General features: G+C 37.8%; 4 protein-coding genes and 2 pseudogenes across 10 annotated transcripts; 2 read left to right on the forward strand and 4 right to left on the reverse strand.

The window, feature by feature from the left end:
* Positions 1-1,727: 1,727 nt before the first annotated feature.
* LOC105177351 (E3 ubiquitin-protein ligase MPSR1) lies at positions 1,728-2,831 on the reverse strand. The gene has a single exon (XM_011100470.2). It carries the CDS (start codon positions 2,588-2,590, stop codon positions 1,946-1,948), a length of 645 nt encoding a protein of 214 aa, XP_011098772.1. The 5' UTR covers positions 2,591-2,831; the 3' UTR covers positions 1,728-1,945.
* Positions 2,832-4,825: 1,994 nt separating this feature from the next.
* On the forward strand, positions 4,826-8,990 carry AAR3 (defective in cullin neddylation protein (DUF298)). Its single transcript, XM_011100330.3, has 9 exons — positions 4,826-5,073; positions 5,562-5,691; positions 6,166-6,217; positions 6,307-6,382; positions 6,479-6,561; positions 6,860-6,956; positions 7,854-7,899; positions 8,047-8,129; positions 8,208-8,990. The coding sequence occupies exons 1-9, from the start codon at positions 5,028-5,030 to the stop codon at positions 8,525-8,527; spliced, it is 933 nt and encodes a 310-aa protein (XP_011098632.1). The 5' UTR covers positions 4,826-5,027; the 3' UTR covers positions 8,528-8,990.
* A 368-nt stretch (positions 8,991-9,358) lies between these two features.
* Positions 9,359-15,838, reverse strand: SS2 (starch synthase 2). Of its 3 annotated transcripts, none has more exons than XM_011100332.3 (9): positions 14,803-15,834; positions 13,855-13,978; positions 13,281-13,742; positions 12,709-12,773; positions 12,302-12,379; positions 12,119-12,229; positions 11,817-11,861; positions 11,373-11,546; positions 9,359-10,604 (listed from the first exon to the last, which is right to left on the reverse strand). In XM_011100332.3, the coding sequence occupies exons 1-9, from the start codon at positions 15,163-15,165 to the stop codon at positions 9,648-9,650; spliced, it is 2,379 nt and encodes a 792-aa protein (XP_011098634.1). In that variant the 5' UTR covers positions 15,166-15,834; the 3' UTR covers positions 9,359-9,647. The 3 variants fall into 3 exon arrangements, with proteins under 3 accessions (XP_011098634.1, XP_011098633.1, XP_011098635.1); XM_011100331.3 differs by having other exon boundaries at positions 13,281-13,748; positions 14,803-15,825; XM_011100333.3 differs by lacking the exon at positions 11,817-11,861 and having other exon boundaries at positions 13,281-13,748; positions 14,803-15,838.
* A 400-nt stretch (positions 15,839-16,238) lies between these two features.
* On the forward strand, positions 16,239-20,529 carry LOC105177255 (pentatricopeptide repeat-containing protein At2g36730). Of its 4 annotated transcripts, none has more exons than XM_088885473.1 (3): positions 16,239-17,782; positions 20,113-20,210; positions 20,392-20,529. In XM_088885473.1, the coding sequence occupies exons 1-2, from the start codon at positions 16,330-16,332 to the stop codon at positions 20,205-20,207; spliced, it is 1,548 nt and encodes a 515-aa protein (XP_088741599.1). In that variant the 5' UTR covers positions 16,239-16,329; the 3' UTR covers positions 20,208-20,210; positions 20,392-20,529. The 4 variants fall into 4 exon arrangements, 2 of the variants coding, with proteins under 2 accessions (XP_088741599.1, XP_020554840.2); XR_016067567.1 differs by lacking the exons at positions 20,113-20,210; positions 20,392-20,529 and adding exons at positions 17,976-18,065; positions 18,421-18,558 and having other exon boundaries at positions 16,252-17,782; XR_016067566.1 differs by lacking the exon at positions 20,392-20,529 and adding an exon at positions 17,976-18,065 and having other exon boundaries at positions 16,253-17,782.
* LOC148787024 (amino acid transporter AVT1J pseudogene) lies at positions 18,076-18,914 on the reverse strand (annotated as a pseudogene).
* Positions 20,530-20,805: 276 nt separating the features above from the next.
* LOC105177349 (amino acid transporter AVT1J pseudogene) lies at positions 20,806-21,834 on the reverse strand (annotated as a pseudogene). Its single transcript, XR_016067372.1, has 3 exons — positions 21,754-21,834; positions 21,630-21,705; positions 20,806-21,399 (listed from the first exon to the last, which is right to left on the reverse strand). The product of XR_016067372.1 is annotated as an amino acid transporter AVT1J pseudogene (transcript).
* Between the last annotated feature and the right edge of the window lie 3,473 nt (positions 21,835-25,307).

Here is a 25,307-nt window from a genome sequence, read left to right on the forward strand (position 1 = left end):
CAACATGTTCCACTCTAAATGTCCTTTCACACTCAATGTTATTCTTTATTTAAAGAATAGTAACATGCATCCAAGTGGTGAATTCTTTTTAGCGAAACTATTTCTCATTTCTTATTTCTTAATAAACTTTGAGCTAGTAATCGACAAGTACTTGTAAACATGAAGTTAAGTTGAGGTCGTTGTATTAACTGTGCGTAGCTTGTTTTTCCTCTTCTTCTTAGAAATATTTTGTATGCAGAGGACCAGTAGTCATGCGATTCCTTGCATATTACACACGGAAGCGCTGTTGGCTACTGTTATCAGTGTGGTGATGTTTGAATTATGTTGGCATTTTGACTGTTGAACGAGTTTGGTACCATAAGGTTCCATCTGAATTGTTGAATTTCCTGTATGGATGGTTGTTAGTTCTTAAGTTTCTGAATGAAAGCGTGGCTTGTACGCTGCTTGGACCTTATCACAGAGCTCCCATTTCTTCTGGCAAGAGAAAGATGGTTCGAATAAATTGGTTGTTTTTTGAGTTGGGTAAGCAAGTTTGAATGAATGGGGAGTGCTAGCCATCGATGCCTTATGAAGAAGCATCATCTGGAGAAATCCTTGCTGAGTTGTATTTAGTTTAGTTTTAATTATGCTTAATCGTGCAATCCATCCACCTACTATTTCTAACATTATTTATACATGATACTCGTCTCAGAGACACGTTCGTCTTATAGAGTTAATTGTTAAACTATTGTAATGGCATCATGGAAAGGTAAAGTAGGACTTTTCTTTTTTACCTTTAGCCTAGAGTAGAGATGGGGAAATGCGTCCAAGGGTTTGAAGCCGGGTGAAGGGGCTTTGGGTCCAACGAGGAATGGATCCGAGACCACCACATCTCAAATCTAACCAAACTTAAATGAAGAGGATTTCAAATCCCGAATGAAAGTTGATTTCAAACCCGTGTCGGCGTTCAGTCTTCAAAGACAAGGAGTTTAATTACTCTTTTCTTTTGCCCAAAATAAGACAATACAAATTCCCTCAGGAATTTTAGTTCCAACTTTATATAGTAGGAAGGCTGTGAGTGTGAGCGAGGAGTTGCAAATTGATGTTGAATTTCTACCTAAACGCATGCCCATGACAAGACATCATCTTCCGTCGTGTTTTCCAGCCAAACGCGACACTTGAAGTAGACCGATTGATCAAAGAGGTGCATCTACACCGTTTGACCAAGGGCAATCCTGAGATTGGGGATAAATTAAAAACCTTGAATCGAGCTGACAGGAGGACACTGAGGAGTTGCCGTTTTTGAAGTCCTTCTTGAGGTAATGGATCCACCGATCACCAGCTGAAGAGGAAGGACAATGCGGCGATTTCTTCTGCAGTTTTTATTATGTTTCAGCTTAATTTACTTTGTCATTTTGCTGCATTTCCTTGTAAACACGAAGGAATGTGTAATGGGGAGACTATGAAATGATTAAGTATTTCATCATTTTCCCATCCCCATGTGGTGAGTTTGAAGTTTTCTGCAATTTTCACCTCTGACCATTACATCTTCTGGGCTGCTTTTACCAATATAAATCGCTTTGCTTTACTATTCTTAGCATTAATTTCTTCCAAATCAGCCACCCATTTTTCATTCAGTTTCACATGTGAACTTGCGGGTCCGGCTCGCTAGTGGTGGTGGTGTTCCCGTTAAGTGTTAATTGATTTAACAAAAGTAGAATATATAGAGCAAAGAAAGAAACTTGTGGTGGTGTGAGAAAGATTGCTTTTTAGCTCTTTTAGTTTTTGCTTGCACACACAAATACCTTTTCATTTTTACAACTACCTTCTTCTACTCCCTAATTCAACCAATTTCTTCCCTTAAATTCACTATTGAGTAAATTCAAGAAGCTATAAACCACCCACCAAAAAAAAAAAAAAACAAAAAAAATTAAAAAAATCAATCACTATCACCATTCACCGGTATCTACATCCACATGTTCTGAGCTGGCAACTCATCATTGCCACCATCACCCGCCTCATCAGCTCCACTTTCCATTTCCTCGTCCTCATCCCCACCCGTATCGACGTCCATCCCCGAACCCGACTCCGAATTCGAACCCGGCCTCCCCCGACCAAAGAACACGTGAATCCTCCACCCTCCTGTTTCATGGCTTTCCTTCTTCTCCACCACCGGCATATTAAACCGGCAAACCGGGCATGATCCGTGGATCCCTAACCACTTATCGATACAATCAGCGTGAAACTTATGCCTACACGGCATCTCCTTCACTTCCATGTCCCCGTTGACCTCGTACTCCGCTAAGCAAATCGGGCACTCCAGACCCGGTTCCGACACCTGGACCAGCGGCAAGGACTCGATCGAAGCTTTGGTTGCGGGTAAAGGGCCTTCTTTTGATGGGATTTCTCGGAGGAGAGATTCGATGTCAAGGGAGCCCTCCACAAGCGTTACGGACCGGCTGGGTTGGTGTACGAACACTGCTACCTCGCGCGGTGAGGAGTTGTTGGCAGCCGCCATGCCGAGGATCCAGGGTAGGAGGAGCGAGGTGGCGCCTCTAGTGCTTAGCTCTTCGAGAGATGGTGGCAATGAGGGGGGGACTGATGAAGGCATCGCTTTCCTTTTTCCTTCCTTCTTTTCTCTCTTTAAATCATTCGATTTTTACCGCCCGCCGGAAAATAAAAATATATAGAGTAGAGGACTTAAAGCGATGGGAGCCAACTTATATATAGGGGGGAAGTAGGGAGATTTTCGGGAGGTTTGAGCTTGGGAGGAAGACTCTAGAAGAAATTAATTTAGCCATATCAATCCAATGATGTAATTATATGTTGTTTGTGATTCATATAAATCATAAAGGGAGTATTATAAGTAAATAAATATAATATGGTTTGGATTAATTACACAAACTTAGGAAGAGAAAGGGAATGACTAAAGTAAGAAGAATTAATAAAGGGTGAGGGAGTGCGCGACGAGGAGACAGTCCACGACAAGGCCACTTAGCAGCTACGAGGGTTGGTACCGATGGTTAGACCACGACATGAGCAATCAGGCAACTAGTGGGCTCTCAAAAATTAGGGTACACATTCATCCAACGTAGAACCCAACGTACGTGGTGTTGCAATGGTGATGGCACGAGTAGGTGTCGCCAATTAGAGAGTACCTCGCTTGGCTTTATATTGACTCTTACCACTTGTATTCATTTGTTTAATGCTAGCCTCTCAACAAACAAAAACAGAGGAGCAGCAGAAAGACTCATCCAATACATTGAATTTTGAGTATTCTCATCTCATGATAATGATATGGGACTCAAAAATTAAAAAGGCCAAAATGTCTTCCAAAGTTCAAGAAGTTACAAAACAGTCCAAATATCCCTACTTATCCATTCGGACCGACTAGAACGATCATAAATTAATTTGAATCTTACGGTGCTAATTACATCCATGAAATATTGATGTAATTAAACTGAATATACAAGTACTATAGGTGCTCTTAGATAGATTTATGTGGTTGAGCCAATTGTCTGTCTCTAGGTTTAGTTGTGGCTTGTATAACCAGATCGGTAGTTGAGTTTTAATAAGGTGGAACAATTTATAAGATAAGCCCAATAAAGTTTAGATATTTCTAAATGATCGATGCCTATGATATCATTAGAAACGATTTGACTGAATTGAATAGCGGAGGATTAATGTTGAGTTCTGCCTAGTATTGTTTTGTGATTGTGATATGTGTATATGGGATTTGAAAATAAATTTAAAATGCAACAAACACATATGTTACCAAAAAAAAATATATTATTTTCAAATTGAATAGCATATCTTCTTTATTTGAATAAAAAGTATTCAAATAATGTATCTATGCCAAATATTAAGTGCCAATCCATACTTAATGATGAAGGAGTTTATTAAATTACCTAAATACTCCTATCAATTTGAGGCATTTAAACCCCATAATTGACTATTTTGATCATTTTGACTAATTTTGATCTGGGAATAAATAAAGATCTTAGGATAATGATGATGTGGCAGCATCTCAAGGGGACAAGTGGCGCTCTCCTAAACGGTATCGTACGACTATAAATAGCCTCATTTATGATTATTCAAATTACGTTTTGTCTATCATTTTACCGCCATTTCGTGATCTCATTCGATCTTATTTTGACCCCGCCTTTCTAACTTAAACATTGGAGGGCCATCGCCGAACAGGTAGTACGAAAGAAGGATTCAGCAACCCGACCCTGCTATCCGATCTTGATTTCGCGCGACCTACATCACTTAATAGAACTAATCTTTTTCCCACCTAACTTAATTGTAAGTATATGTTGAAAGTCATCAATCATTTTTTTTATTATTATTATTCATTAATATGATAGTTAGTAAGTATTATCAAATCAATATGTAATATTTGAAACTTTAGGTGAGAAAAAACAATAGTGATTATATGAAGAAGCTTTGACAAAAACCCTGTAAAAGAAAAATATAAATTAACTTGTATTCTATTCAAATTTTGATATTTGAAGAAAAGATTAATACCCCACGTATCTATATCATATTATCTTCAAGGATTCCCACAACACAAGAGCGGAGAGCCCCACCCAAAAAGAAAATATTGACAAACAAGCCCACACTTCCTTTACCATTAAATTTCAGTAAAATAATAATTAATAAAGACCGAAAATATTCCGTCTTATGAAATGGAAAAAATAATTATCATACCTTGAAACAAGAAAAAAGGATCTGAATGGAATCGAATCGGATCATCTTCGGCACATAAGAACCACGAACCGGGTCTAGCCGACAATTTTGAGATTATTTTATTATGAGAAATTAATATAAATCCCATAAATCTCACTCCAAAGGAATTACTGAAACTCCAACGTCTGTGTATTGCGTAATACCTACACAAGTAAATATATGGTATACTTGACACCTTCCATTTCATCAAGACAAAGCAGGGGAGACTACAGTGACAGCTGCCAGCACTCTGCCTTCTGCTGAGAATTCCCATCTGGGGTTTCGTTCATCCACGGAAGCCCAAGACGTCCCGCATCGCCATGGATTTCTCCTCCGATGTTTTCCAAATCTATTGTCAATACTGCGGTATTTTTATTACCCCCTTTTCGTTTTATTTTATATTTTCATATCTGGGTGGAGTGTTTCTTGAATTGAATTCAGGAAGTTCTTGTTTTGTGGAATTATTATCAACAACTTTTAAATTGTCTGAATATGGATTAGTTTGCGTATTTTTCTACAATTTTGGGTTTTTGAGGAAAAAATTGTTCATTTTTAGCCTGGTTATGTTATTGTTATCGGTCCCATAAAGATTAGGCTGGATTTAATTTATATGTAATTTTTTTTGGGGGGGGGGGGGGAGGGGGAGCAAAAGTTTGAGTTGTTTCATTGGAAAAATACGTCCATGATAAGATTCTTTCTTCAATTGTTTCTTTTGTGGGAAAGACTCAATCGTGGCGATGATGTGAAATGTGATTTAGAGATACTAGCAAAGATTATGTCTTATTCAGATAACTTTTTGCTTACTGTTTACAAGAGTGTGGCCTGATTTCCAAATCGTGGAGATTTTAACGCAGATATCACGTCAAGGGCGACCGGTAATGAGGGTGGGTGTTACGTGCCAGATGAGGAGTCGCAGAAAGCAAGAATCTCAAGAGAGGCATTAGCACAGTTATTGAAAGTGCTGGAGTCGAAAGTTAGCACAAGGTATCTATTTTGCATCAAAAAATTAAAATGAAGATGCATTTGGAGTTGGTAATGCTGCTTAGTAATTTATTTGCAGTTTTAGTTGGTTAATTTGCTTACTTGGAGACTTTGAGCTCCTCTTTCCATGCCCCGGTTAGAACTCAGGATTCTCTAATATGTAAACTGGTGCAGTTCTTCTGGAAAAATTAACACAGACAAAATAGTGCAGGTTGGTGATATTTTGAGTTATCAGAAGAAAAACTGGAAATACATAAAAGAGAACTTTAAAATTTATACTATCTTGCGATGCTAGGGAAACATATGAACTGATATAAGTACTTCTGTTTAACTATGTTTAGTTCATTTCATTCCCTTTGTCTCACGCATTTTAACATCTTCAGGCAATATAATTTGACTGAAGTATTTGATATTCTGGGTGTTCTCTGAGGGGAAAAGTTGAACGACAAAACTAAAAATTTTCATATTCTGCTACAGGGTTTCAATTCTCGAGGAAGTTTACAAGCTGATGTCAAGACCAGAGTTGATGGTAAGCTACCGTTTTTAGTATATTCTGCACCCTGGAATGTGCAGTTTTTGGATATATTCATTCAAGACTTTTTATTTTGCTTTTTATAGGCAGATTTTTCAGAGTTCTCTCGTTTCTATGATTTTGTTTTCTTCATTTGCCGGGAAAATGGTCAGAAGAGCATCAGTAAGTTGCTTTACTGTTTTTTTGCATTTTCATTTTGTATTCCAGCTGAAAAATCTTGCGCATAAATCTACCTTTAACACATTAAGATACTTGTAGCTGTAAGCAGGGCTGTTATGGCCTGGAGGTTAGTTTTGGCTGGAAGGTTTCGACTGTTAAATGAATGGTGCAACTTTGTTGAGGTAAAACTTCCTTTTAAAGCAATTGTTGCTTATTGTCTTTATTTTCATCGCCTGGTACAAGTTCTACTGTTTTTCACCCCCATGAATAATTAAAAGATATGGTGCATGACAATTTAGTTTGAACGGTGTCCCTACCTTTACCTGGTTTGATATTCTATATTGAGATTTGTTCCAAGAGCATCTGATGTGGCAGTCGCACAATAATGATCGAAAATTAAAATATTTTGCCTTCATTTTGTCCATAGTATTTATCATTTATCTACACTGATTTTTTTTGGATCTCTCTTTTGTTCTCCAGAAAAATCATCGACATAACATATCTGAGGATACGTGGCGACAAGTTTTAGCCTTCAGTAGATGTGTCCATGAAAATCTTGAAGGGTATGACCCTGAAGGTATGTATTACTATCATCTGTTATGTCATGGTTTGTTCATTTGCATTCATGTAGGTAATACCACTACACTCCTTTAACATTTTTCTCCCATTAGTCCATCATTATTGTGCCTTCTGTTGCGTATATGGTTAGTGGAGTAGGAGTCTTATCCTTTTGATGCAATGTCTGTAGGTGGTCTCTCATGTTTCGCCAAATTCTGCAACCAGTTCTGTAGTAAAGACGTCTAATTTACTCAAAATTCCATTTCACGGTCTTGCACTTACACCTATTATTGTCCAGCTGGACAGGGTGGGGAGATAGAGCAACGTATAAGCATTTAAGATTTGTCTAATTGATTGAATAAGAGGTGGTAAAATCAGGCAGCTGTCTTAAAAAATAAAGCTAACTTACATCTTCTTGTAAGAAAATAGAGATCCGGTGGATATATGTTTTAAATGTGCAGTGGGTTAACACATGGGTTGAACACTGGCAGTGGATTGTGTTTATTTGTGTTCAGCTCTTTTGTCTTATCTTGCATCCTTGGGTTGTCATAGACATAGAGTTGATTTCTATTTATGTTTCTTTACTAGCTCTCTGATGGCATATGTTTTGTGATGTATGGATTGCTTGAAAGCCCTGTCATTTTGTTTGTAGAAAATGGCTTTTTTATACTTGGTCGGTCCATGTGAAACAAACTTTATGTTGCTGTATCAAACTTGGCTGTAGTTGAAGGTGGACGTTTTCTTGTTCTATGAGCATATATGGTTGTGCACATATCATCTTCAGTGGATTATTGTTTTAAGTGGCGATGCATAGTTAATCTCCACTATTCATTAATTGCCAGGAACATTTGTCATCATGCCTTATGTATAATCTGTATAGTGTTTTTGTCATCTCATTGTTGATAATTTTTAACAGGTGCATGGCCCGTCTTAATTGATGACTTCGTCGAGCACATGTACAGGTACAATATCTCGGTGACTGTAATAGTTATGTTCCCACTTACATGCAGAGACATATATACTTTCATAGTGAATCTATTCGACATGTGTCACGTACCAAATTTAGCAGAATGTTTTCCCATTCGGATTGACAATCTGCTTTGCTGCAGGATTAGGGGATCCCATGGAGCTTCTAGTTTGTTCTGTAATTGTGGTGACTCGGAATCTCAACAATGTGAGGACATTCTATCTGGTATGCGGAAGCTGGAGAGATAACTGTAACATCCTTATATGAAACCTATTTTTGCTTCTAAAACTGCTGGCATTGCAGGTTTGAAAATTTTCCCGGGTTCAAAGAGGAAGTTCTGCGACAATTTGCATATGGGATCTTCAGATGGGTATGCAAGCTCTAGCAGTATTGCGAATTCGACGAAAAGGCAGCGCTATTCGACTGAGAAGTGCGCTAACTGGGGTCAGAATCAGGTTGGGAGTGTTGATGATTGCGTTGAAACTTTCAAACATAGCAGCACATTAGGTTGTACCAAGTCTCCCTGTGCTGTTGAGGGTTGTCTGTCCAAGGGTTTTGCGGGACTTCTCTCTGGTCGATCATGTTTGCAGTTTCATCAGGATAGAAGAGTTTCCTATACATAGATAACATAAATTGCCGGCCTCAACTGGTAAAAGTTGTATGTTGGTTGGTTATTGCATGTTTGGGGGCATGCACAGACAGTGATATCTACACACACCAGTTTCTCCGTTGCAGCTGCTGTGCTTTGTCTTGTCTGGTTGAGACTGATAAAATCAATAAAACTGCTATTCAGATATGTCGTTAGATCGTCTCTATGCTGCTTGTAATGCTTGGAAATCGTGTGGTCTTTGTATGTAGTCAATTCCAGTTGCCTGTTCGCTGAGAAATTGTATTTAGGAATACGCATGCCCACACATTCCTTTTCGCTACAGAGAAATTATATTGAGTCGCTCGGCAGCGCCAATTTTTTTTCTCTACAAAATTGTAGTTTCTCAATGGCTAGTGTATTCCCAAGCGGGCTACGCATGTGTCTCTTGTAAACTTGTTTCGCACTGATATTTTGAGGTTCCAAGATCTTCAAAACCAGCTCATGACTATATTTTACTGTTATTTTTTGGTGTTATGCTGTGGTGATACCAAACAGTTCATTTCTTCAATCTGATCTAGGTTTCATCCATGTATTCAGCAAATTCAGGACTACCGCTGGAACCAACACAAAATAAGTGGAACTAATTTTTCTTTTCATCATTCTTCATCTATATTCAGAATTGCCACAGAAAAGAAGCAGTGACCACCACGAGTCGTTTAAGATTTTAAAGCTATTTGTGCCAGAAAATTATTCTAAGATAATCCTATTCTACTGTGCAAGAATCTGTCTATTTAGGCATATTATAGTATGACAAGGATGTCTAGACATGGAGGCAGTCAATAAAGTTGTTTGTGGATGCTTAACCTAAAACACAAAGCGTCAAACTAAACTGTGACGATAATCTTACAAAGAGATTGGATGTCCGCACAAGAATACCTAGAGGCATTTTGTGACTGTTGCTAGTTAACATTCTTCCACTTGTCAAGACCAGCTAAGACAAAGTACTGAATACCACAAGTAGCTAAGTAACCTCCCGCCCACGGTCATCCAAAAGTAAGAATGCATAATCTTCCACATATTGATCAAAGCACCATGCCTCACATTAAGCAGATGGGAACAGAGGATAGTTGACTATTTATGCGTGCTAACACATTTTACCACTGATACTTCGCAGCAACAAGAACTTCCTCATAATTTTGAGCAGCACTATCCCAACTTAGGTCCTGCAGCATACCTCGTTTCTGGAGCCCCTCCCAACTCTCTTTGTATTGATGATAAGTCAATAGGCAGTTCCCAAGAGCATGCATCAGTTCATTCCCGTCTGCTCTGGCAAATGTCCATCCAAGGCCTGATTCTTCAAAAGGGTTAAAGGGCTGCACGGTATCTCTTAGTCCACCCACAGCATGGACAACTGGAATTGTTCCATAACGCATTGCATAGAGCTGATTCAACCCACAAGGCTCAAACCTTGATGGCATCAGAAGTATATCTGCACCAGCGGTTATCCGATGAGCTGTCTTCACAGAAAAACCTACCCATCCTCTGACTTTGTCATTGTACTGTCCCTCGAACTGCCTAAGCATCTGTTCAAGGTCGGGCCTGCCTGTGCCCAGCATGACCAATTGCACATCCTGGCCCATCATCCAGGGGACCGCTTCAGCTATCAGATCAACACCCTTTTGTTGATCGAGTCTTCCAATGAAACCAATCAATGGAACATCGGCACGTACAGGCAAGCCAAGCTCCTTTTGGAGTGCTGCCTTGCACTGGGGTTTGCCCGACTGCAGGGTGTCTAGGGAGTAATTAACATACCCATCAGATTGCAGGTGAACGTCTAACTCAGGGCTCCAATCCTCTGTATCAATCCCATTGACAATTCCACGTAGTTTCCAATCATTCTCATTTATGATTTCATGTAGACCCCAACCGCCTTCAGAAGTTTTTAGCTCCCAAGCATATCCATGACTAACAGTAACAACTCGATCAGCAGTCTTTAAACCTGCAGCAAAGATGTTGAAGTGGTCTCCTCCAACTGGATCATACAACTTAAAAAGGTCCAAGTAGTGTGGTGGAAGATCAACGTAGGAAAAATCATCCAGAGGACCACGACCCTGGGTGGTTAATAGACAAACAAAGAATAGATATGAGTTGAAACTTTTGGATTAAGCTTATGAATTTGGATAATATTTTGACTCGGAAACAGGGAATACAACAGGGAATTGCCATATATTGGTAACTACAAAGCAAGCCAGAGCAAGCACAAATAATAACAGACATTTCAAATTGAAGCTAAAAAGTGACTATTATATAGGCTCCAAATCATAATCTGCAGAAAATGAAGTCAACTGAGCTAGTTATTATGAGTAATGACCTTGTGCTCTTTGCCATAGCTTGGCATATTGAACATGTTCCACTTCAAAGGCTTGGTTGAACATTAGTTTTACATTTTGAAGAAGTTATTTGCAATGAACAACCTATGCCCCTGCTCAAATTCAGTTAGGATTAGGTACCATGTTCTTTTCATTGCGTATGATAAAAGCTGCTTGAAGCGTCTCCATGGAACAGTTTACTTGATAGTTTATCAATCCAATAAAGTAGATGCCAATATTGTGGATGGGAAACTGGAATCAGGAAGACAGTGATCTTGCAATGAAAAAGCTGTGAAGACTTGTAATGATGAGAGCAGCAAAAACAAACACCTCAAGCACCAGGAGAGAGAAAATTACATCTAGTCTTCTGGAAGTTCCCCATAATTTGTATCATCTACTGTTAATTCAATTATCCTAATGAATGTGCAAGCTACAGTTTTTACATGTTTCAACTAATATTTACCTCATAAGTTATTTCACCTCAAAGGCCATCATATACTAGGAACATACCTGATGAGCTATATTATGGATCACAAGGACTGATCTTGTATATTTCATTAACCCATTATCCTGATAATATGCCTTAAGGTAGACTGGCAGTAAGGCAGTGTGCCAATCATTTGCAATGAAAACTAAATTTCCGTCTCCATAGCAGACCCCACCACATGGAACATACCAAGGAACCTGCAGTCACCATATTTTCCAAATCATACAGTATCTAAATGCATGAAGTAAAGAAAAAACACAGATTGAATATGCCATGCCTTACTCTTTCCTTTATTAGAAGAAACCAGATTGTTATGGTGCATTTGCTATGTGTTTGCACATATGTGTATACACATGCAGAACCACATAGTATAATATATAGGATTAGTATAATCCTAAACTTTTCCAGTGAGAAGCCATAACAAAGTTCGTACTGCAACCTTATTCTACATCTTAATTTCATCATACCTCTATAGCAGCTTTGCAGAATAAAATCATGCGTTTTAGAATGTCCTGCAAGATATAAGCAAAAAAAAAAAAAAAGGATTTTAAATAGTAAAAAGCATTTAGTTATATGACTCTTTCAGATACGAGGGCTGCTAATAGAAGCTGAAGTAGTGACAATTTATTTGGAAGAATCAGAAAATTATATCGGGAATACATTGCATGAGTGAGGTATCTCCATTATAAGATTATCAGGGAAAGAAGAACAGTCCCTCGTTTACAGAACTAGTTAGGCTTAGACAGGTAAAATTATAAGAGATGCTTACCACCCGATTTCCTCCATATATATTCTTCTCTATATGCTGAAAAATGGGGCTATCAATAAAAACAAAATCTACACCATCAATGTAGGCCTGGAAGTAATTTACCTCCATATCCTGCGAAATATAATGTGGTGTTAACAAGGAACACAACTGAGAAACAAAATTAAATTATTTGTCGTTGCTCACCTGACCATCCACTTTATATCTCTTCCTAACCCCTGAATCTTGAGCTTCTGGATAATTACTGTACCGAGGTGCAACAACCTATCAGTTACAGCAAAATAATTCAGTTAATGACCTTCAGTCGACTCTCGTTATTTTTATCTTTGATAACGTTAGTGTTACAGCCAGTCTAAGCATATACACTACCCTCTTGACTGACTGGACCCTGCTGTAGTGGTACAAGAGTTCATCAAACTCTCCTCTTGTATGTAAGAGAGATTAGACTATGGATCATTATCTATAAATGTAGAAGCTGTACAAGCAAGCCATCGTAAGTGTTTTCAATATATGAAGTTATATTTACTGCCATATCTACTTGGAATAGTTTTAGCGTAGGACATCTTTACTAAGAAAAAGTAATCAAAATTTACCATGACTCTGTGTCCACGCCTAGCCAACGCCTTAGGTAATGCTCCAGCAACATCTCCAAGCCCACCTAAGTAGCAAAATTCATAATTACTAATTAGCAAATATGCATATATATGAAAAGTCTCCTGGAAGAATAAATAATTTCAGAGAAGAGAAAGGAAATACAAATTTTCTTTCCCCTATATCTTTACAGTGAATATTTTTATCATAATCAATGAAAATCTACATCATGCTTTGCCAGTAGTTCAGCTTATTCTTGAGAGGATTATCTGAAAATAGTGTTAATCAACATATGCATAACAGAGTGAAGGCAAAGTACAAAAACCTCAAATTCAACATATCTGTACAAGCATCCATCTAATGAGAAAACTCTTTTCTACATTATTTTGTTTATCTGCTTAGCTAAGATTGGCACAATCGCATTTACAAATTTCCACCAAATCAGATACTTGTATTCCTTGCATTAGTATCGAATATAAATATCGTCAGGCAATTTGAATTCTGATAATATCTTTTACACTTAAAGGAAGGTAATCTCTGAAGTGTTTTCAACATTTACTTAGTCGAGGAATACCTGTTTTAGACCAAGGAGCACATTCAGCAGCAACCAATATTATGTTCATAACGTTGACCCCAGCCAGTGGAGGGGGTTTCACGTCTTCATTTGAGGGATCATCAAGTTCAGCATTTGCATCTACTGAACTTGACTCCTTCACATCTTCATGCTTTTCATCTTCCGCACATGATGGTCTATCAGATAGAATGGCTGTCTTTACAGTAGTATCCTTCAGCTTTTTGTTTGAATCTTCTTCCATGGAAGTCTTTGTATCAGATATTCTGACCTCCGTAGTGTTCTTTGATTCCATGTTGTACGAACCATTACTTGAAGAAGGCTCTAGATTGGGTGTCATAGAGAATTTCAAAGGCATAGAAGGCACTTTCTCAGATTGAACATCTCCAGAGGTAGTGGCTTCCAAGTGTTGTTGGGGACGGGCAGCAAAGGAAGTTCCATTGCCAGGAAGGTCTTTTCCAAGTTCTGCATCTACAACCACATTTTTAAAATAGATGAAGCTGGATATTTATTCACCTCATCTATGGGTGAATTGATGGTGTTTATACAAGCATTCAAGTTTTATTGATATCATTACCTTTAGATGCAGCAGCATCAACAATGGAAATAGGGACATCACTCTCCAGATATCGCTGCTTACTGCCTTCTTGATCAATTATGCTATTCTTTATTGATGAGACCAATTTCTTCCTTTCAGAAATCTATAAAACAGTGTCAGAGAAAACTATGACTTTAACAACTTTTGACAAGACAACAGAAAAAGAAAAAGTAGCATCCAATTGAATAGTTTCATGCTTATATGTAATTCAAATAAGTAATCTTAGAAATGAAATAACACTATAGATGCTTGTACATCAACAATCTTTTAATAAATAGGGCGCAGAGGAAAAATCAACCAAAATCCTGTGACATGAGCACACATTAGCCCACACAGATGGAGTAGTAATAGGGAAATAGGAGGGATTGGAGCTTCTTGCAAAACCCAAAAACAGAATGTGAAAAGGCACAAGAGAAGCAATTGCAAAAGCTGCATTGACTGTCTCTTTTTAAAACATCTTGCACCATTTCTCATATGACCCAATCCAAATTTTATAAAAACCTGAGTCAACTCTCATATACATCATTCCCGAACAGAATTAGTGGAAGAATCCACAAGATGTTTTTGCGTGTGGGTTTAGCATGAATTGCAGACAATGCACGATGAACATTTTCCCATTAGATGAAACAATTGGACCACAGTGATAAGCCAGTCCATTTAAGTATTCCACAAATAAACTTTCTGCCCAAGCCGATTGCAGCAGCATATGAAGAACTAACTAACAATGCGCCAGAAAACAACATGATTATTCATTTATATGGCTTTTGCTTAGTCTGGAATTATAGATTAATCAAGACCTTCGCAGAATCTTGAGATTGACAGGAGAATGTTACGTATAGCGTCAATAAAGCAGAAATGCTATATGGGAAAAGCTACTCCTTTTTCCGGATAAAAAAATGGAAGGGAAAGATCAACGGGTGCGGGAACCTGTTGTAAAAGGTCTTTTTGCATCGCAAGAACCTGGCTCATGCTCTTGTCAATTGTGGCCTGTAAAGAATCTGACTCATCACCACTTTCACCTCCCTCAGCTGCCTCCCCCGTGGCTTCTACAAGCTGGGTCGTCCACCTGCGTCGTCTGCCATTGCGTCCACAGCACTGAGATAATCGGCTACAAAGATTCAAAGTCAAATCTCTCGAAAACCCAGCTGAATTACAATCACTAATACCCCCAACCTCTACATGCTTTCTTGGCCGGAATGCAAGTATAGGAATCACGTGTTGACGACGATTCGCAATGTTAAGGAGTGCAGAACCGTCGACTCCAGTGGGGAAGGATCCTGTTGAAGCCATTCAACTGTTCGGCTATTTGCCTCGGCGAGGCACGCAACTTTTCAAGATTCAGCAAAATGAGCGACCCAGTGGAAATTGGAGCATGCCCAGTTCAGGAAATTGGTAAATGAACAACCTCAACCAGTGATTCTTGTAACGGGCAGTGTCTGTCGAAAGGCGCTGTCTTCACATGTTTGTGATGGAAAAACCATGGAGAATACGCCAAGATAAATTGGAGCAAGAGGTTTCTCTGTTCCAATGACTGGTTTGAAGTAGGACCTACTGAGAAAATTTCATAGAAGGAGGTGACATTATTTTGAGGTTCTGATTAACCACGAAATAGTAATGTGTGATTGAAACCAAGATTTTGATGGTATTGGCTTTGTGGCTCTGGAATAATGACACGAGGGAAAATATGTGACAGGCGTCGTCGGATACTGGGTCGAAACAAATTGGATCTAACTTAATTGATTGGACGGCGCAACATCTGCAATTGAAGTTGGGAAGTTCAGGAACCGTAGTTAACCTCTTCAATTTAACACGTAATTTCAATGCATACACGTGCATCTCTGCCCTTTTAACGCAGGGCAAAACGCAACATGGAAAATATACATATGAAACTGGCTATACAATAATGGACAAAGAAGATCAGAAGTTGGAATTATAAACATATTGTTATCGCAGGCCGTACATTTGGCATACAAGATTACAGTTGACCTTATGTCGGTACTATTGCACAAGAAGAACGTAGATAAATTAATGGCTTTTGCCTTCTCTCCCGCAAGCTTATGGTTACTCAACAATGTTTATTATCAGGAAAGTTCATTGGAAAAAAGCATCGCAGGTTTCCAATAAACTAAGCAAACTACATATTTAGTTACATGTCCACTTTGTCTACGTCGTTCCCAAAGGTGCAAGTTTGTTGCACTATGATGGTTGCAGCCCATGCCTTACTTATTCTAATGGACCACTTCTATCTTCTTTAGTTTCAACCTGTTGGGCCTCCTTTCAGCAATATATTATAGAAATTGAAACGCTCCTCCTCTTTGTCAACTGTTCCTGACAAAGGATGTCCGGCCCATTAAAACTGAGGATTAGCTTTAAAGAACTGACCATATTTTAGTGCTCCCAAATTATTGGTTTCATCATTAATCGAAATCTAGAGAAGCCCATTATCGGGATTGTATGGTCAGATTTCAGCTTCCAGTGCTCTCTGAGATTCACCCGCCAAAGCCATTGTTCTATAATTCAAACTCCGAAACACTGCGTCGATGTGTGTCTCTCTTAAGCTCTGTTTCTTCGCCAAACCAACTTCTCCAGATTCATGCCCAGCTCATAGTATCTGGCCACCATCGCAATTCCTATATTACAGACAAAATCGTCCAGTTTTGCACTTCGGATTCACTTAGGAAGAAACATTCAATTGATTTGATAAATCACGGCCGTTATGCTGTTAAATTGTCTGGAAACTTAGAAACCTTTTCATGGAACAATGTGATAAGGGCCTATGCCACTTCTCATTTTGACTCGCAAAGAGAAGCGCTATCAGTTTTTCTTGATATGCGGCGTCTGGGAGTTGGACCCAATGAGCATACTTTCCCTTTCCTCTTCAAGGCGTGCGCTTCACTTTTGGGCTTAAACGAGGGGCGACAGATTCATGGGGATGTAGTGAAGCATGGTTTCCTTTCCAATGTGTATGTTCAGAATACTCTTATTCACTTGTACGGATCGTGTAAGAAGGTCTTGGATTCATACAAAGTGTTCGATGAAATGACGTATAGAACTGTTGTTTCCTGGAACTCAATAATATCGGCAAATGTAGAATGTTCTTGGTTTTATGATTCGGTTGAGCTTTTCGTTAAAATGAGGGACAGTGGGTTTGAGCCAGATGAGACTACGATGGTGATTGTGCTTTCTGCTTGTGCTGAGCTTGGTAACTTGAGCCTCGGAAAGTGGATCCATTCTCAAGTGCTTGAGAAGGGTATGGTTGTGAATTGTCAGTTGGGTACTGCTCTTGTTGACATGTATGGGAAATGTGGAGATGTTAATTATGCTAACTTAGTATTTAATAGGATGGTTTACAGAAATGTGTGGACTTGGAGCGCTATGATTCTTGGGTTTGCACAGCATGGTGCTGCTAGATATGCTCTTGACCTGTTTAAAGAGATGAGAAATTATTCAATCAAGCCTAACCACGTCACTTTTCTTGGCGTTCTTTGTGCTTGTAGCCATGCTGGTCTGGTAGAGGATGGGAAACGTTATTTTGAGGAGATGGAGCAAGTGCATGGCATCAAGCCCATGATGGTACATTTTGGTGCTATGGTTGATATCTTGGGCCGGGCTGGTCGTCTTCAAGAAGCATATGCTTTTGTAATGAACATGCCAATTGAGGCTGATGGCATTGTTTGGAGAGCATTGCTCAGTGCTTGCAGTATCCATGATGTTAATGACTACTCTAGGGTGGGTGAGAAGGTAAGGCAGAGGCTAATAGAACTAGAACCAAAGAGAAGCGGAAACTTTGTGATGCTTGCAAACAATTATTCTGAAGTGGGACTGTGGGAGAAAGCAGCAGACTTGAGGAGCAGAATGAGAGAGAGAGGCTTAAAGAAGATAGCTGGAGAGAGTTGTCTAGAGCTAGGTGGGTCTATCTTTAGATTCTTTTCTGGAGATTCTTCTTCTATTCATTGTGCGGATATCTTCCTGTTACTAAATACACTGAATTTGCACGCGAAGATGATAAAATATGGATGAACTTCTTTTTTCTCAAATGAGCTTTACTCTTGAACAAGGTGTTCTGCGGTTAACAAGATGTGAGATTTGTTGTGATTCAGGTCTTTCATCTTCATGCTATTAGGATCAGTTATTACAACCAACATCGTCCAGATCCAGAAATTAGGAAACTGGGAAAAGAAATTTGTGAGGTAAAATGTTCACTTTCTTCTCTGACAAACCTAGTTATAAGATTTCACATTTTAGAAACAAACTAAGATGTCTCCAACAATCCATGACTGCATGACCTTATTGTAATTCGTAATAGTCTAGCATTTAGCATGCTACTCCTACCTGGAAATTGTCCATCAGAAAAGCTAGAACTTTGGAATCGTATATGAAAAAGATATTTGTTATCTCATGATGAGTACAAAAATGGACTGGTGCATGTTGCTAAAATCTATATTAGATAATACTGAATCATTATCTTAAAGATTTTGGGTTATTTGTAATAAAGATGTGTAAGTATCAATAACAAGGATAATAAGCCCCATTAATACGATGCAGCCGCTAATAACCAATTCAAGACCAATCTTCCTATAAGCTTCTGAAAATTTCAAGTAGCAGAGGAATGGGAGCAATATCGAAGTTCTGACACTCAGAAATGCTCCGACAAGCGACATCAGATACCCAAAAAATGGTACGGTTAAGGCTACAATGACACTGCCGCAGACCAAGGTAGTTCTTAATATTAAACTGTAGCATCTTCTCAGTTGGAAATGATCTTCAATTGCATCAACAATTGGCCTTAAGCGTCAGTGCGTATTTTTAGCTATAGGATTGATTAAAGCAGTGTAGATGGCCACTTTGGAGCTAAACTTGTCTGTTGGGAGATTCAATGTTATCTGGGATTGTGCTTCTGAGCCGAACATCAGGTACCCCAAAATTGCCATTGATGCATAAGTTACTGAACTGAAAACAAAGCATAGAAGCAACACCCTGCAGAAAAGAATTGTCACTTCTTGCACTCCTATATCGATCAGTGTTTTTATGCATAGTTTTATTTATGAGCAGTGGCCCTTTCATTGCCCTCCCTTGGTCTTTCTTTTGAAAGAATTAGCCCGTGGGTCAGCGATATGGTTTTCTTCCTGTTAACTCCATTCTTTGACCTTGACCATGGGTAGAAGGCTTGATGATTGATCTCAATGAGTTCCACCCGTCTATCTAAGGATGGATCCCTTTTGCCCTCTTTCCGAACCAAGTCCTCTACCAGTAGAGTGGGATTCTTCTTTTCTAGCAGCTCTCAAAAGGCTTCCAAAATGGATTGAGTCCTAAGCCGATCCGTTAAGACTAGCCGGACAATGGAGATAGGTGTAGATATGCATCTTTTAATTCATTAGCTCGAATAAGATCTACCTCCTAACCACATCAGAGTTCTATTAACCAAGAGCTTCATAGAGAAAGGAGTCCGCATTTGGATGATCTATAGTCCACATCTGCTCTAAGAGATTGAAGCTCGGCCAATGGGAGGGAATTATTTCTTTTATTCCTTCTAGCATCTAGAAACCTCTATTATAAGGTAAGGTTCATTCATTCAGTTTCACTCTTAGGCGATTAAAGGATGGTGACCCATAGCTGCCTATATCATACCCTTTGGTGAGCTTCCATCTTCTATAACAGTAGAGGTTGGAATCCTACTTTTTATATCAATACTATGCGCGGGGAAAAGGAAAGATAAATTTTACCCCTTGAACTATTCAATTGGACTATTCCCAACAGGTCAAATCCAACTCTTCTCGAAGGGGTCGTCTTATTCACTCTTTTCCATTACTAGCTAACTCCAATCATAGGAGTCTCTTGCTGGATTATAGGTCCCTAAAGGCCCCTACAACTCTAGCCAGTGCCTGTGAAAAAGAACCCTATGTGGGGAGCTTCTCTAAGCCGATAGTGGGTTCCATATGCCCATCAAGCTAGGTATTCTACCATTGACATGAAATTGCTTTAGGCCCCTACAACTCTAGCCAGTGCCTGTGAAAAAGAACCCTATGTGGGGAGCTTCTCTAAGCCGATATGGGTTCCATATGCCCATCAAGCTAGGTATTCTACCATTGACATGAAATTGTACCATCGGCCTTAAAGCCCTTACGATTGACATATTTAGCAAGATTGGCATTGATGAGGGAATTACATAATTATAGAAATACCCCCTACTTTTGGCAATTTACCGGCTCCCTATGACTGCTCCCTATGACTGTGCAGGTGGGCCCCAGTGCACAGGTGCAACAACGGCGGTGGTAGGTCAGACAGTGGGTGACGTGTCCTGCTTTTATTGGGGCCACGTGTCGCACATATAGAGGGTAACGTACAAGTATAAATACCCTCATTTATGATATTTCAAATACGTTTTCAAGACTTACTTTTACCGTCATTTACCTGCTCTAATTCGATCTCATTTTCGATCCCACCTTTTTTAACTTAAGCATTGGAGGGCCATCGTTGAGGGCTTCTCGGCTAGTCTTACGTTTGTTGTGTTCTCAGGATCCACTTCAGGTAATTTAAAAGAATGATTCAGCGATCACGACCCAGCGATCCGACCTAGCGACCTTGATCCAGAAATCCTAATTTTGAGCGACCTACATCAGGCATAATACTTAATAAGTAGGACTCTCAGAGAAATCTCTTCCCTATTCTATTGGTTGTTAAATGGCATTCCACGACAGCCTTTCTTGCCAAATCCACTGGTAAACCTAGCAAAGTCCAGGAACAGCTAAAAGGCTTGAAGAGACAGTGGCTCCATCCTTTGGTGGCATCAAAACAAGCATGTTGGTCAGGTATTTCTGAATTTCATTGAACGCTTTCAAGTGCACTTCCTCCTACACGAACTCTTCTGAGTCCATTAGTTTCACAGTAGGTAGACAATGGTTGAAGTTTTCCTACAAGATTTGAGAGAAATCAGTGAAAAATGGAATCTAGCTGATCAATCTCTGCAGTTCCTTTCTGGATGAGCACAATAACAAGAAGGCATATAAGCTGAGAGCAGTAGATAGTCCACTCCAAGCACTCCCATTTGGCGAAACCAGATATCATCAGATAGCCCCACCACAAAACTGAGCCAAGTATGATGAGAGAAGCCACGACGCGGGTGGCAGATACATAAGAAAGAGCAGTCATGTTATTTAACCAAACAGTAGGCGTCATAATGAGTACAACTAGGAGAACAAAACTTGGGCGTCCACAGATATTAACGAAACCATAAATGTCAATTTTCACGTCCGGTAACAAATTATGCAAATTATCACCAGCCAATATAAGAAAACCTGTGGCTACCAAGTTCAAGACTCAGGAAAACAGAGACAATTGTTGCGCCTTTTGTACCAAAAGCATTATTACCGACATCGGGATAGCTTCTTATACTTGGATCAACTTCAATACATCTCCTGATCAAAAAGCCTGTGTAGAATGTAGCACTTGCAATAATGAACAGAAGTATGAAGCTCAACCACCCTCCAGACAACAATGAATATGGAATCGACAGAATCCGAACCCCTGGAAACATGACATATAATTAAAGTATAAAGTTACATCAGGATTAACACAAATCATTATACAAAATTAAAAACACATTATTTGACACTGAAAACAGATAATTAAAGCATAAAGTTACATCAAGGATTAATCCTTTTGTTTAGATTTTGTGTGATCGCTAAAACTGAAGATCCAAACATTAACGAGCAAAGAAACAATAAAGAGTAGCAACGGGGAGAAATTAGGCAGACCTGAGAGAGCATTTAGTCCATTGAAAGTTGTGTTGAGACGTGAAGTTGTTCCAATGAAGTTAAGAGCGGTAGTAGGCTAAACATCAATTTTTGTAGCTTTAATTTTCACAATATGATGACGAACTTCTTTCTCCTTTCTGTCGTAATTATAGAGAAGGAGGGGAACCCTAACTGGAAGCTCATCATCTTGTTGTTTCACCTCCATTTCCTCTTTCTCATTTACTTCAAACTTGAAAAGCCAAAGAGCTTAGCTGATTGTTTTTCATATATATATATATACACATGCACAAGTGCCAACTTCCGTTATGTTGGAAGTTTGGCCCATGTCCCCTGGCCCAAGCCCATTGTCCATCCAAGCCTTTCACCCGGAAGCTTTGGCCGACCACTCACCCAACTGTATATATTTATAAGTAATTTTACCTGGATGGATCATTTTCCTAATCTTAACCTTAATCTTCTCCATTCTCTTTCTCTTCTCTCTCTCTCTCTCGGGTTCTTCCACCACCTCCTTGCCTCTCTTTCCCTTCTTCCTCGAATTTCTCTCCACTGCTTTTCCAACGGTCTCTTTCTCCTCTTTATAATTCCGATCATCTCTTTGATGATATGTGTAAAAAATAATATACTTGCTAAAAATATAATTCTATGTGAACTACCTTTGTAGGTTTGGATTTTATAATTTTCTGTGAACTACCTTTATATGTTTCGATTTTAAAGTTCTTTATGAACAATCTTTGTGGTGGGGTGGGTTGTCCACTGTGGGCGAAAATCACTTTGTGTTGGCCAAGCAACCGCGAAAGGGTTGCCAAAGTCTGGTGGACTTGGTGTCCCTCCCGGATCTGGCCCTGAACCATTATTATTCTAAGATCTTCTCTTATTCTCTTATTTCTGATATTTTTTTTGTATGATATGTTAATATTTTATTAGATCTATATATAGTCTTTATTCTTTATTTATTCATTAATTTGTAATTATATTATAAGGATTTTTGAACCCATCATCATTTCTGGAATAGTTTGATAGGATTCTTGCTGATTATTGGTGGTTAACACCCAACATATTATAATTGGATTGATTTTTTTGTTGCAAACTCTATTCCATTAAATATATACATATCATATAAGGATGATATCATATATTTTGTCTATACTATATAAAAAAGAAAATCACTTTTTCACTAATAAATAGCGGTTACTTACACCGAAACACTAATTTTTTAAATTACCAAAAATATACTTATGTATTTTCAACCCCTCCTACTCACATTATTCTTCTCATTTATATTATCTATACTAATACGAGAATTTCACTCACACCAATTTTTTTTTTGTGGATAATATTTCTAAATTAGTTTTATTTTATTTATTTTTACATATAATATGTTGGTTTGTATATCTTATTTTTATTAGTAATATATTTTAAAAGATAAATAATTATTTATTATATACACACAAAAACCACGTCACATATTTTCAAAAAGATCACATACACATTAATGGATTAGAAGATAAAGTAAAGTAGAATTTTGCAACAGAAAATTTAATCCACCTTAAACATGCAAGACGTACTTCACGTTTTAATTATGTCTGTTCTTTTTTCTTTTGAGATCATTATCTCCAGTCGACCACACTTGCAAGAAATATACAAAACATGGTCTTCCCACAATTTCCATTTTGGCGTTCTTTTATTTATTGCCCATGTGATACGGGCCTCCAAGTAATCGATGGCAAAGCCTACTTCTTATCTGTTCCCACTTCCCAGACCCCATCAACGGCGATTTAAATATATATTCACCTCGTGTGTATATATTAAATAAATAAAAAAAATTACAAGAGTTTAGAATAAATAACCCAAGCTGCGACCCCCCCCCCCCGCCCCTTGACCCCAGAAAGATATTTACACACATCCGCAATATGTGTATATCTGTATTAATATATAAAAAAAAAAAAAGTTTCTACACTGATAAATAATGATTACTGACATCATTGCATTAATATTTAAATTATAACAATTATATTCCTAATTAAATAATTTTAAAAATTAATTTATTTTTTCTTTTCGATAAAAGTGACTCCACTTCACTTTGACCCTACTACACCAATTCTTTTATATATCGATAATATCTTAAACTGATTTTATTTTATTATTTATGTGAAATATAATTTGTTGGTTTATGTACTTTATTCTTCTTTAATATTTGCAGTACATGCACACACGATGCATGAATAAATAAAAAAAATTACGATAAAAATATTAATATACATTAATCGATGTGTTTAAATTATGTATGTTGGTCAATTGTAATACATAGCATCAAGTAAAAAGAAATAAAATATATAAAATAAAGATCATATATATGTATATATCATCCAAATAAATATATAATTCGGGATGGATAAATCTAAATATTTACACAAACACAAATATAAATATTGTTAAGAAAATTATACACATTTTTATTTTGCCTGTATTGAAAGAAAGTTAAATATATTGATGGTATGATTGGTACGAGGAATAGATTAGGAATGGAATGAGAACTCATTCCAAACTATTTGGAGTTAATCCCCAGTAACAAGCCCAAGTCCCACAAATTCTATCCAACGATTACAGAATAATGATGGGTTATAAAACTCTTAGAATTACAAATCGAATATACAAAATAATAAAACAAATATAAAGATTTTACAAATCTATAACAATAAGCAGAAATAAAAGATTTCTGGCTCAAAGAGCCAGATTCAGAGATAAAGAAGTGCACAACCACAAAAGGCCATAAACATTTAAATTTTATAACTACATACATAAGAAAATAATAATTCATGAGTTCTGGTCCTGGGAGAAAATGCAATTACTACAAGTACTAAACGTTGGACAACAATAAAATACGTCGATTCAATCAATGTATTAATATGACTAAGAACAATAATAAAGTATAATAACTCACATAAAGTGAGATAAACACACACATAAATTAAAACAAATACTTATACATTCAGTGAAATGCGAACACATGGCCTTAAATTTGTTCATGGAACCCCAACTTTAATATTAACCACTAAATTAAGACATCATTGACTGTAAACGTTATTATTACATGTAAGCTTTCTGCATGAGTTCGAACTGGAAATAGTTGTACTCCATGTTGTATAGCTAGTACCCCCATAATTAACCGAACCAACAATATATTGCTCTATGACGCCGTCTAAATCTGTACATGTTTAATTAATTTAACAAATAAAAAGGCGGCTAACGGCCAGTTATTGAGTCCGTCGTAGTGTATCAAAGGCATTGTCCAGATCTTACGGCAACAAAAAATCAATATAGTGGGAGAGAAAAGAGCAAACGAAGTTAAAAAGAAAAAAGAAAAAAACATCAACTTATATATAATTAGATTTAAAAATAAAGTATCAAAGCTAATAAACTCTTGCGGAGAAAGTAAATAGTTCTTAAATTATTTTTAAAATCGTAACAAACTTTACATTTAATCATATTATTATAAAATCATCTTTTATTTACATTTTATAAATTTAATAGTTTTTGCCTAAATATTCAAATGTTCCGAGAGTTTATTCGTAAGATAAGATCAAATATTTATAAATTTTGAAAATATTTCATAAGATCAAATACTTACCCAAAGCTCTGTGTTTACGTACGATACATTAATTATAAGCCACTTAATTG

Source organism: Sesamum indicum, linkage group LG9 (genome assembly GCF_026168435.1).
Source record: "Sesamum indicum cultivar Baizhima isolate 11 linkage group LG9, ASM2616843v1, whole genome shotgun sequence".
Classification (NCBI taxonomy): domain Eukaryota; kingdom Viridiplantae; phylum Streptophyta; class Magnoliopsida; order Lamiales; family Pedaliaceae; genus Sesamum; species Sesamum indicum.

What these genes read in the sequence shown, in the direction of transcription:
- AAR3 (XM_011100330.3), top strand. Translation starts at nt 5,028, where the DNA reads ATGGATTTCTCCTCCGATGTTTTCCAAATCTATTGTCAATACTGCG. An exon ending in TGTCAAGACCAGAGTTGATG is followed by an intron (nt 6,218 to 6,306) that starts GTAAGCTACCGT and finishes TGCTTTTTATAG; the next exon opens with GCAGATTTTTCAGAGTTCTC. An exon ending in ATGTGAGGACATTCTATCTG is followed by an intron (nt 8,130 to 8,207) that starts GTATGCGGAAGC and finishes CTGGCATTGCAG; the next exon opens with GTTTGAAAATTTTCCCGGGT.
- SS2 (XM_011100331.3), bottom strand. Translation starts at nt 15,165, where the DNA reads ATGGCTTCAACAGGATCCTTCCCCACTGGAGTCGACGGTTCTGCACTC. An exon ending in GGCGTGGACACAGAGTCATG is followed by an intron (nt 12,380 to 12,708) that starts GTAAATTTTGAT and finishes TGTAACTGATAG; the next exon opens with GTTGTTGCACCTCGGTACAG. An exon ending in GATATAAAGTGGATGGTCAG is followed by an intron (nt 12,230 to 12,301) that starts GTGAGCAACGAC and finishes TATATTTCGCAG; the next exon opens with GATATGGAGGTAAATTACTT.
- LOC105177255 (XM_088885473.1), top strand. Translation starts at nt 16,330, where the DNA reads ATGGTCAGATTTCAGCTTCCAGTGCTCTCTGAGATTCACCCGCCAAAG. An exon ending in AGAGAGTTGTCTAGAGCTAG is followed by an intron (nt 17,783 to 20,112) that starts GTGGGTCTATCT and finishes ATGACTGTGCAG; the next exon opens with GTGGGCCCCAGTGCACAGGT.
- LOC105177351 (XM_011100470.2), bottom strand. Translation starts at nt 2,590, where the DNA reads ATGCCTTCATCAGTCCCCCCCTCATTGCCACCATCTCTCGAAGAGCTA.